The sequence below is a fragment of the Empidonax traillii genome, unplaced genomic scaffold (assembly GCF_003031625.1).
Source record: "Empidonax traillii isolate 1590-97213 ecotype Southwest subspecies unplaced genomic scaffold, ASM303162v1 scaffold89:size1181294, whole genome shotgun sequence".
In the NCBI taxonomy this organism is placed as follows: domain Eukaryota; kingdom Metazoa; phylum Chordata; class Aves; order Passeriformes; family Tyrannidae; genus Empidonax; species Empidonax traillii.
In genome coordinates, this window is record NW_020955282.1 from 492628 (window position 1) to 505212 (window position 12585).

Sequence of the window (12585 nt, forward strand, 5' to 3'; positions counted from 1 at the left end):
AAAGAATCAAGGAATGAATCTCAACATTTTAAAAGGTCACAGTATCAATTTCTGCTCATTTTCAGAATATCCTTTAAAAATGATTATTTAAGACTGAATAATGCATAGACTTCAAAGTGATGAAAAGCCGAAATAAACGAATATTTAAGAATTATGCAGATAAAATGATCAAGCATCTTAAAAAGACTATTCCTAATAGACCAAACACATCTTTCAAAGGTATAATCAGTTTTATGCCACTGGACATTTCAGTTTATCTGAACTGCTTGACTTCAACTGAAAAAATGTCCAGTGCCTTTGAAAAAAGAGTTCAAGCCAAGTACTTGATTGTTCCTGTATTGCAGCCAAATATATGAATTTGTTTATATACAGAAAGACAGGCTGCAACTTTTTGCGGATTTTAATTTGCAGTTACACAGAATGCTTCCTAAATTGTAATGAAGCACTTCTGATTAAAAGGTAAATGTTGTGTTTCTACAGTTTTATCTTAACGGTATTTTGACCCCCCCATCCTACTTCGAATACCTACTGCCTTTTCAAAAAGGCTCCACATTTCCACATATGTAACAATTCACTCCTCTTAAACATGCACACCTACAAACAGTAATAAAATATATACAATGGAAATTTCTATTAAGTGTGAAAACATTGCATTTTTGTTTCAAATAATGTCAACCTTTTAAAGTTTACGGGTTTCTCTAAATGAATCAAAGGTTACCTCCGCATTTAAGTTGTCTGCAAGGCTTTCAAGAAACTGGCTTTCAATTGGATTCTGCTGAGTAAGAAGAGTCAGGTAATGACTGAGTTTATCATGAGTTGTAATAATGATGCCTTCTCCGAATTTGTCAAACTGAGGCCGTCCAGCTCGACCAAATATCTGCATGACATCTAAAATTCCAAGGTCAACAAAGGAGCCTCTTTTTGCAGCATATATTTGTGTTCCCTGGTTGAGGAAAAGTTAATAAAAATTAACATAAATACACATGAATATAATCCTGATGAGCTGAATACTGAAATTAGGCAAATATAGCATGATTTCAGAAGTGTACTTTAACTAATCCTTTCCTAATCTTTCATATATTTAAACCTTTACTATACAAACTAGACTCCCACTGGAGAGAATCAGTTTAATGAGATATAAATAACATTTCGAGTCAATCAGACATTTCCCCTCCAGGCCTGAAACTCACAATAAAGATCTTGCTATCTATATGCCTTTACAGGTTTCCTTTAAGAAAGACAACCTGTTTGCAGAGTAGGGAAAGCTCTTACCTTAATAACAACAGCATGAGCAGGCAGATTGACACCCCAAGCAAGTGTAGCTGTACAAACTAGGACTTTGATGTGTCCATTAGAAAACAAGTTCTCAACCAAACTTCTGTCTTGCCGCAGCATTCCTGCGTGATGAATACTAAATCCATCTGGAAACAGCTCGCGTAACTGCTTATTTCTGGATCTCTGTACCTAGAGCGGACAAAAAAAAATTAAATTCACTTCCAATTACAGTACAAGAAGTATTGTATTAAAAAATTACAGGGAAAAAATTAAATGTTATTGTGAGTCATAAGAAAGAAACTATTCCTGTTATGTCAGACTTTTCATCAACACCAATATATCAGAGTTTCATATAAATGAATTTTTCTACATTTATTTTCCAAAGAAGGCACTTAATTGTTTAAAAGATTGTAAGAACTTGTAAGAAGTTTAATCCTTGTACTAAAGTATTGCTTCACTTAAACAAAGACCCAAGTTCACTGGCAGTGAGTAACTCAGAAACTGAGAACTCACTTAAAAGCAACTCCTTCAGACTGTGCAGGCAGCTGGGACAGGCTTAAGGCAGCAGGCTACACACTATACTTTACCTTAGGAAGCGGATACCCTTCCCTTTCCCCACCACCAGCCATTGCATCAGTGTGGCACAGTGGAATCAAACTGTTCATCCATCCCTCATTTTTACCTTCCTCATGTGCAGGAGGGACCTCAGTCTGCAAAACCTCAAGTCCTCCACAAGTCTGAGAGCATTATTTCTGGGTGCTGGCTTTTCATGCTTCACCTAAACTGAACACTGACCCTAATTTATGAGAAATTAATTTCCCTGATTTGCCACAAACACCTCTGATTTTGCTCTCATCTCTTCCACATTCCTAGCTGCTGCACAAATTGCCTCCTAAAATCGATCACTGCTAAATATGACACCAGGAGGGTTGTGGTAATGGTGACTCTAATCTTTCTCTAAACCAGATTTCTTTGTCAGTAGAGATTCTCCACTTTTCCATAGATCACAGGAAGGTTAAGTAGTCTTTCACTTTCACTGTATTTTCAGCCCTGTATATTATAGTGAATTAATTCCAGATAAATTCAGATTATTACTATTGTTGTTGATATTATCATATCTTCACACTTACCAGTACCTGACACACAGCCACTGAAAAGTTGATTTATGGAATACAGAGAGGGTAAAGCAAAGAAAAATATGCTTCACAGTACTGGCATGCTGCCAAACATGAACAATAAATCTCTGCAAACATGGAAATAAATAGGGAGATGGAAATGCAATTATAAAGGAGGACATGAAAAGAAAAATATTGTACGAAAAACACATTTCTCCGTTTCTCAATTATCTAGCTTCTCAATATCTGATCTTTCCTGCTTTAGCACTAATTATTTACTATTCATTTAAAGGAAATCAAACTCAGCTTTTAAACTACACATGACTTTTTGGCAAATTTAATTAACTGCAGTAGTGCTTGAAAATGAATAAATAAGAAATTGAGAAAGTGGCCCTGCAGTTCATGGAGCTTATTCTTTAGGAGCTAACAAATGGAAACAAGTATTTCATAAAGGAACAGATACACCAAGGTTTGCATTTATTGATTATCAACAAGAAATCTCACAGAAGATTGTGGAAAATTCACTGAGAATACCTGTGACACAGAAATTTGGATTGATCTTGATTACATTTGTAATATGGTGTAAGCATTTAACAATGTAACGAGCTTTTCTCTTAAATAAAGTAAATCTTCCTATGTAATTAATTACACTATAAATATTGGAATCTTAGCTGAAAAAGTCAAATCTTTCTCTAAAATCTCCACAATTTAAAAATCAGATACTTTAGTTTGTAGCTTCCTTGATTATGTTGTTTATTTTGATTGAAATACAGGGCAATGTATGGATGGAAAACTAAGAACAGTAAAATTGTGTACTATATATATAGAAGGAAACTCTATTTGGAAATGCTTTTAGGAAGTACAGTTTCACAAATTTGAGAGAAAGGAACTTGTGAATAACGGCAAAAGGAAGAGGAAGGAGAAGAGTTTGTGACAGAAAACATTGATACATGGCAATGCTAGTCTGACTATAATTCAATTACTTAAAAGCTTAAGATTAACTAACTGTTAAAAAATATGTAGGTACACCTAAATGTATCCATTTAGTTGCATTTAGAAAGAATATCCACATACTTCTAAAATCTACCACACATTCTAAACCAGTATATTAGAAATATTTAATATGCACAGGTTTTGTCTGTTCATTTATTGAATCTATGAAGTGCTAGACTTCCAGGCTACACATTGAGTGGTTTAGAAATACATGAAATATTTTTTTTCAAAACAGAAGATGATGAACTTTTTTTAATAAAAAAACACAGACCACTTTTGACACAGAAAAAAAACCAAATACCAAAGAAATAAAATTACTAATTATTCTGAGTCCTAGGCAACTATCAGTAAGACAAGAAGGTATGGTCTTAAGCTTTGCCAGGGGAGGTTTAGATTGGATATTAGGAAGAAATTCTTTACAGAGAGGGTAATCAGACACTGGAATGGGATGCCCAGGGAGGTGGTGGATTCTCCGTCCCTGGAGGTATTTAAGAAGAGACTGGATGTGGCACTTAGTGCCACAGTCTTGTAACCTTAGTGCCATAGTCCAGTAACTGTGGTGGTAGTGGATCAAGGGTTGGACTTGATGATCTCAGAGGTTTTTTCCAACCTGGATGATTCTACGGTTCTATGAACTGCAACTACCAAACTAATTTTTTCTCCATAAATTTGTGGTCACTTTAAATTACTAAGATATAAGGCAAGCTAGTTCAAGAACAATATCGTAACCCAATTTCATAAAGCTACACTTGAGAAAATAAAATAAAAAAATAAATCCCATCTCTCAGTGATGGCTTGAAAGACTGCTCACACAGTATATCCTTTAATGGCAACATATTTGCAGACAAACCTTTTCAGCCCTTGTGGCAATGAATTGCAAGGTTATAGTATTAAAGCTGGATGTTAATGGTTGCAGAGACAACAAAACTAACAAGTACTAAATAAAGGAAGTAAACTATAAAAAGTTACACTGCTTCCACCTTTTTCTATCACAGACTAAAAGGTTTTGCTTAAAATTTATACAAAATGTTACAAAGTGCCTCAGGTGTATGGAGAAGTTGTTAATATGAGGTCTAGCACTGGTCTCCAGATTAGAATTGATTTTCTTTCCCCTCCCTTATTGCTCGAGAGGGCTGCAGATTTATGACCTTTGCTTACGGTTGTGTGTGCATCTAAAACAGTATGTGTTAAATAAATTCCTAGTTTAACTTGCTGCCACCTATATTTCTCCTTTAAATGTCTTGAATTTCTTGCAGTTTTTGATTAAGACACAATAAAAATGTCACAATTAGACACAGAAAAATGTGCTGCCTAATTTTAATGAGAAATGACGCATACATAGAAGAAAAAAAATGGTATTGCAGCTAAAGACTTACAAAAGACAACACCCTTCCTTACCCTTTTCATGCATGTGGTATCACAAAGGTATCAAAAGAACTATAAGCTGCATGCTTTTTGTCTGAAACACTGATACTGTGAAACAAAGAAATTTTTAATAGACCTATAGATACCTTTTTTCTTACTGTATATAAAAGTAAGTAAAAAAACCTAATAAAACTTGATTATGAGAAGCAGCTGCCACTTCTTTATAAGTGAAACATGAATTTATGTCTTTTTTATAGATCTCCAATTGCTACACTTTTCTAGGACACATTAAGTAGATAACCACTAATTACTAGGATTTTTTTTCTTGTAAATTATTTTTCCTTTCTGGTTCCTCAATTTGAAGATATTGTTCGTAATTTTGAATGTTTGTAGTTTTTCCCACTAATAACACGGTTTTTGACTCATGTATTTTCTTCCAATAACAGAAATGGCACAGGCTAGTCTAGCATTTTTCTCACGATCTCCTTACTACAGCAAAACTTCATGCTTGTGACCATATGATTCAATCATTGTAATTTCCTTTCTGCGGAGTTCACAATAGGGCAGCACTTGCAGTTTGTTCAGAATGCACCATTATATTTGTTCACTGGTTTGAGCAATTCTGAGCAATATACTCCCATCCTTCATTCTCCGTACTGTTCCGACACCCTACAAAGCACTAGCTCTTAATTTTGAGGCCTCATTAGCCTCACTTGATGAGTGTTGGTGCTCGTGCAGCACAGACATCACAGACACCTAAACCAAACAAAGCAAGGTATCTTTTGCTGCAGCCTTCAATGAAGAGCAGTTTTAATTGTACTACCACTGTGTGATGAATACAATTCAATTATATCCAAAATAACTGATCTGTAATTTTCCTGAAGACATCAAAAAATGTAATTTGTAGGCTGAACTTCTAAACCATTTTAAATCCCAACAAGACAAAAACCTCCTCTGCCTTGCTCATATTAATAATACTGCTGAATCTGCTCTGCTGGTTCATTTAAAAAATACTGATTGAGATCAAGGTAAGATGGAAGAGGTTGCCCATCTACTCTGAAAGTAAAGGTTACCTGGGAAAGGGAAGTTGAAGAGTCCATCCATAGGTTTGTTCCCGTTCCTTAAATATAAAATCTATGTCTCAGAGAAATGGAAAGAAGTGATCAAAGGACTGCATGATCATTCCCCCTTTCTGGCCTTTAGAATTTACTATATTCATATTGCTTATAATTTATCCATATATGTAAAAGTTTTATTCTTTTACTTCCAACTGCTGCTTCAAAGGGGCAAGAGCAAAACTTAGTGTAAATAAAATCGTAAGAAGTTTTCTTTTTATTTAAATATGAAATCAAAATATAATAATTTCTTGCTACAGGGAAAAACCCATGAGACTCCTTAATACGCAGTTAGAGCAAGTATATGAAACTTAGACAAAATACTAACCCATGAAAGATAACCAGTAACAATATCTGACAGTTTATCAAAAAATTGAATATGAAGAATTACAGACTAGAGTCTACAGGGAGAAAAAAAAGAATGCATTTGAGCTACAACGATTTTACCTGAGGACTGTTCTTTTACGAAGCAGAACTTCATAAACAGTAGAACAGTAGAACTGTTATTTGTATTATTCCACTTGTATTGTCTACATAATAATTAAGCTATTAGCAGCTGTTTCTAGGACAAGAGTGAAGTGAGATGTTGTGGGGTAACTAAGATTAAATTATTATTTTATTATAGAAACAAGGAATTGTTTTTTAAATAACTTTTTTCCTGAGGGATTTAAAAGTTGACTATATTTCTGTAATTAAAATATATTAAACAATTAGTCCTTATCTTGTATTACCTTTCCTATTGCTTGAGAAACAGCAAGGAACAGGAGAATTATTAGTACTTAGTTAACACATAGTAATACACTAAATCAGAGACAGACAATTTGTCATGAAGCTCTTCTGTCAAGTTATAAATCAGTCACTTTTAAAAAGACACCCAACAGTTCAATACATCGGATCCAGGTAGTATTTCTGTGATGATATGCCCTCACATTACCTTCCTTGCTCTATCTTGGGAACAGCAGCAGCACTGGCTTCACTGACAGCTCACTCTGCAGTTGGTTCCTGAGAAGAACCCAAAGACTACCAAGAGCTCTGCTCACCAAGATGACATGCATGACCTAGCAGATAAATTCTGGAGGCACGCAGGCCACCCAATATGCTATTCTACTTAATAAGTATGCATGCTAATTTTCCACATCTTCACTTTTTTAATGTATCTAACTATGAACTTTGTATCGTTATCCTGAAGTAATATCTCTGTCCAACACTTACTCTTTAACTGAGTTATAATAAGTTGGTACCTGGCAAGACAGTATTTGAAGATGGTAATTCTAGCAAACAAATGTGAATCAGTCTGAATGTCTCCTGGAAGAGTCAATAATCTAATTGTCTCCCTCTGGAGATTTAAGTTCACTGTATGGAAGTTAGAATTTTTTAAACCTATGAGTTAATGTTCTGATCAGTTTAATGATATCACCTCAATAAGTTCCGTGAAGTGCTCTAAAAATACCTCTGAAGGAGAAAGAAAGGAGAATATGTGACTACTCCAATCAGAAGTGTTTTAAAAAAAATTCCTATAAATTATACTTTTATTCTCTTTTTGATTCAAAAAGGAAGGAAGTGTAAGGCAAAATTTCTGGCACATTTTTTCCATTGCCCTGGCCTTATCATAGATCCTAACCTATTTATTACACAAAGCTCTGTTTCATCCAGTTGGCACCTTAGGGTCTGATGACTACCAGTTAAAGAAGGGACCAGCATGCTGTCCAGAAATGTCTTGCCTTATTCAGTGTGTTCCTTTTACAGCACACTGTTACATCATAGCAGCCCCACCTTTTTTTTCCTGAAAAAGTTACATGGTGCACAGAGAATGAAATATTCCATGGGAAGAGGAAGAAAAGCAATCAGATTAAAAACCTTGAACGTGAGGTAAACATTTAATCTTTGATTCCTCAGATCTATAATCAAGAAATCATAAGATAGAAGTGTTTACAAACCTCACTGATTAGAGAAGCTAAGAAATGTACTGTAATGTTTAAAATGTTACATTTTTGAGCCAGTCAGACAAGCCAAGAATGAAAGAATCACGAATTCAAGTCTGACCATGTACAAGTGATGGATTTCTAAGTCATTGAGGATCTAGACATAGTTTCAAATTACCTCACTTAATCCCTAGCTATTTTAAAGCAAAAAAAAGGGAACTATTTGTATAGACAATACACTACCTCAACTTAAGCCAGAATTTTAGAGCACAGACCAAAGTAAGCTAACATTTCACTTCAAGTCAGACTGCGATGCCTGTCTTAAAACTGAATGGATTACTGATTCTCAGATAAAAGGGTTTAAGAACAAAAAATAACTCAATAGATTTACATAGAAAGAAAATGTTCATTATAATGACCCAGTTTAAGCTCCACCTCTCAGAGAGAATCAGTAAAAATAGCAGCATTTTTCATATATTGTACAATGATAAGCATCACCAACATGCTATTGTTTACAGCAAGTACAGTAAAAGTTATATAGCGACATTTTTGTGCTGCTTCAATATAATGACAATCTGGACTTCACAGTGAACAGCGATATCTGACTAAATAATCTAAAATCTTATTAATCTAACTAATCTTATTCATGTCAAAACATTTCAGTTTAACAACAACACAAAAATGCACATCAATTAAGACCAAATTAACTGTATAACATCACAATTCTGAATTACATGCAAAATCATGTAGAGCTATTATTTGCTTTCTCATCAATTTAGAATACAACCATTCTCTCTCTGGGAACAGAGGTAGGATACATGTAAAGCACAGCAAGGTATCTATTCTTCTCCAGCCATTGAGACAGTAAGTTCTGTTGCCATATTTGTTAAACACTTGGAGTACACAGATGAGAAAAACATCAATCTTGGTCTGTTTTGCTGACAGCAGAAGTTTTCAATATGGTGTTAGAAAACTAGCCAGCAGGGAAGATATACAGCATGGAAAGAAATTGAGAGAGAGAGAGAGAGAGAGAGAGAGAGAGAGAGAGAGAGTTTGATGACATGCAAGGATGAATTTGTACTGGTTTCACTTTGAATACTGACAACCTCTGGAGATCTAGTTAAACCTTTTGTTCCTGTGCTTAACCGTGCAAAGATTTCAATAATTCTGCTTCAACAGGAAACTGATACTGCATGGTGTCTATATAAATATTTGCTATATTTAAGAGTTCCTCATTTGCTATGTAATACTCAAAAGTGCCATTCTGCTGAGCCATCTATTTTCAGTCTGAGACAATGAAAGCAGAAAGTCTTTTCAAGTTCTTTTCAATACTTCTGCAGCTTAGTTACCACATATCATAATGAACTTCTTCTCAACGAACTCCTGTACTGACTGAGACACCACCAACACAGCAAGAAAAAAATTTGTGAACATTAAGTGTATTTCTCATTTCATAAATAAACCACAAATGTCCACTCAACTTCACAGCTATGCAAAGTGACACACGGAGGATTCCCCAGAATGGAATTCTTCTTACAAGTTTTATAAGTAATTGGAAATCTGCAACACGAATCCATAGTTTATATTGTTTTCAAACATTTTTAGACTAGCATCATTATGTATGACAATGAGATATTTAAGAAGAGACTGGATGTGGCACTTAGTGCCATAGTCTAGTAACTACGGTGGCAGTGGATCAAAGGTTGAACTTGAGGATCTCAGAAGTCCTTTCCAACCCGTCTGATTCTATGATTCTATGACTCCAAGTTCTGCAACCTCAGTGAAGAACTGTGAAGCCTGTGGACTATTAAACACTGTTCACAGTAAGTTTTAAAGGTAACACAATGTCTTTACGCACCTAAGAGGGCACAGAAGTAACATCTAATATGTGACAGAACAAGAAGGTTTATATCACTGTGTGCTTTGGGCCAGTAGACTTGGGAATTTAGATACAGATTGTCAGCTAAACTGAGGCAACTATTAGGCTTGTTGCCAGAGGAAACCAGCAGATGCAAGAAACGAAAACTGTGCAGTCACCTCCATAGAACCTAATTTTACAGCCAGATCCTATTCAAATGTAGGGTATTTTCCCACAGGCCTCTACTAAATTATGAGGTCCCTTACAGTTTCAAGCTCTGTCTACTGAAAAAAAACCCTCTTGAAAAAAAACCAACAAACCTCCCCTCAAATTCAGCCTTTATCGTACCAATACTTTATGTTACTTACTAACATTATGTTTTGTACTTCATGAAGCATGCAAGATAATTGCTTTATAAAGTTCAGAAATCACAGAGATGAACACATTTATGTATAATTAAATGTGGCTTTGAAAGACTGTTGGTTACATCTACAGTTCTTTAAGCATGTACCTAACCTAGCACCTACACCTCCCCTACAAGGCGGATATTTTGGGCAAATATTTTCTTTTCTTATTTAAGGAATTTTTAAACCACATTTACAGAGATTTGAGAAAAAAAATTGCTTTGATGTTAATTCATTGTTCTGCTTTGGGGTTTGTAAACTAGATTAGAAATCCTTTGAAAAACTGAGGAACTTGCTATTGCTAAACTATTGTAATTCCTATGCTATTATTTTAAATCAGGATATACAGTTTCTTCACCAAGATAACTTTAAATGTCTTACCCACAAAGTAGATAGATCTCAGAAGAAATATACAAAAATATCTCACATATCAAACATACCATGGACACTAAATTACCTGCTATGGGAAGAGGTAAGGAGACTTTTTCTCACTTAACACAGCACCACAAAAGAGGTGAGAGGAGAGCTGCTTCATGGCTTGCATCCACAGTCCCTCTTCAGCCCTGATTAATTTCCATTTTTCACACTCTGTTTACTCATCTTGCATACATTCGTGCTAATGACTGTTCAAAAGTGTTAGATACCATACTGTGAGCTTCATTTGCTTTAACATTTTCATTACATTAACATTCTTCGGTACAATTAATAGTCAAATCTGTTCAAATCAGTACATCCTTCATGCATTAGTCTCCTTAAAAATGCTTTTCATTTCCCAACTGTGACGTCTTTTAAAATCAGACTAATTTCAAAAGGCTTTGCAAAATTTTTAACCTAGAAGCTGAACTCATATAATGTGTCTGTTGGGGTGTTCAGACTCCAGGAGGAAAGCAAATAGTAAACAATGCCAAAACTTGCCTTAAAATTAATGCATATAATTATTTATTTACTTAGTTATTTATTAGTATATATATTTGTCTATACAATTTACCACTTGAAGAAATAACACTTTAGAGCAGAGTATCTTTGTATTGTTTGAAGTAACAAAAATAACTGAAATTGAAGTAAAATCACATAGAGCAATAGAAAAGTTATTTCCCTACTTTAAGACTGAACACTAAAATTATGTAAATAAAATACTTCTATAACTAACACTGCAATCACATTCAGGACATATTAATAGCTTTCCTAGATAAAGACAATCACTTGATCTGACTGTACAGAACTGAACCACACACCATGGTTCAGTGCCAAGGCAAATATCATATTTAGAGTGTTACATAACACATACACACTACAGGGTTATCACCAGGATATCAGATTTCAGTGGTTTCAAAATGCTAGTACTGAATTATGAATTAAAATCAGAATAAAAAGGAGTGAAGAACCTTTGACTCCTGCACTCTGAACAAACTTTTAATGGGAATCAGTGTGACATATACTTTTAAAACTTTAAGTTGTGCTTGATTTTCTCTTTGATTTTGCACTCTGAATGCCTCCACAAAATGTATGTGCTATATACAATGAACACAAACAAAATAATTTATAAATAATAATATAAAATACACAGAGGATGAAGAAGACCTCAAAGATCATCAAGTCTAACCTTTGACCTAATACCCCCATGCCCACTAAATCATACTGCAAAGTGCCATGTCCAAGTCTTTTCTGAACACTTCCATGGATAGTGACACCACCAATTCCCTGGGCAGCTTGTCCCAATGTTTGACAACCCTTTTGGTGAAGAAATGTTTCCTAGCATCCAACCTGAACCTCCCCTGGTGCAACTTGAGGACATTTCCCTTGTGCTATTACTAGTTGCCTGGGAGAAGAGGCTGACTTACACCTTGCCACAACCTTCACCCTGGAGCCTCCCTTTCTCCTGCCTGAACAACTCCAGCTCCTTCAGCCACTCCTCCTGTGCTCCAGACCCTTCATCACTTCCGTTGCCTTTCTCTGGACACGGCCCAGCACCTCAATGTCTTTCTTGTAGTGCAGGGCCTGAAATCAAAAGTGGGATTCAAGGTGCAGTCTCACCAGTGCTGTGCACAGGGGAACAAATACTGCCCTAGTCCTACTGGTCACACAGTTTCTTATAAAAGCCTGGATGCTACTGGCCTTCTTGGCCACCTGGGCACACTGCTGGCTAATATTCATACTGCAAAGCAAAGCTAGTGATCATATCAACACTCATCTTTAGAAACTGGTTAACATTATAAGAAAATTTTACTTTGCAAATTCCAGTCTAAATGTCTGAAAGTCATTAAACAAAAGTATCTCCTTTCAATTTTGTATTTGGGCATCCGTTAATTTTTAAATTGATTTTTGAGATCCAAATATGGAATTGGTTATTCTGTTGTCAAAGAAATTTTACACAGAATGGAAACACAGGGGCTATGCTTACCTGTAACACTGGTCTTACCTCTACTATTCCCAGTGACCACTCGCTACAGGGAAACTGACTGAGCCTGTTTTCTCTCATGTTACCAGACAGTCTTTCTGACAATATCTATAGAAACATTGATGACTTCTAATTCTTGG

General features: G+C 35.2%; 1 protein-coding gene across 1 annotated transcript in view; it reads right to left on the reverse strand.

Moving 5' to 3' along the window:
* ASCC3 (activating signal cointegrator 1 complex subunit 3) overlaps window positions 1-12585 on the reverse strand; it is a 255756-nt gene that overhangs the window by 99662 nt on the left and 143509 nt on the right. Inside the window, exons 15-16 of the mRNA XM_027881455.1 lie at window positions 1273-1464; window positions 719-943 (exon numbers count right to left, since the gene is read on the reverse strand). Of these exons, the coding sequence (XP_027737256.1) occupies window positions 719-943; window positions 1273-1464 (417 nt within the window). The remainder of the gene's footprint in view (window positions 1-718; window positions 944-1272; window positions 1465-12585) is intronic.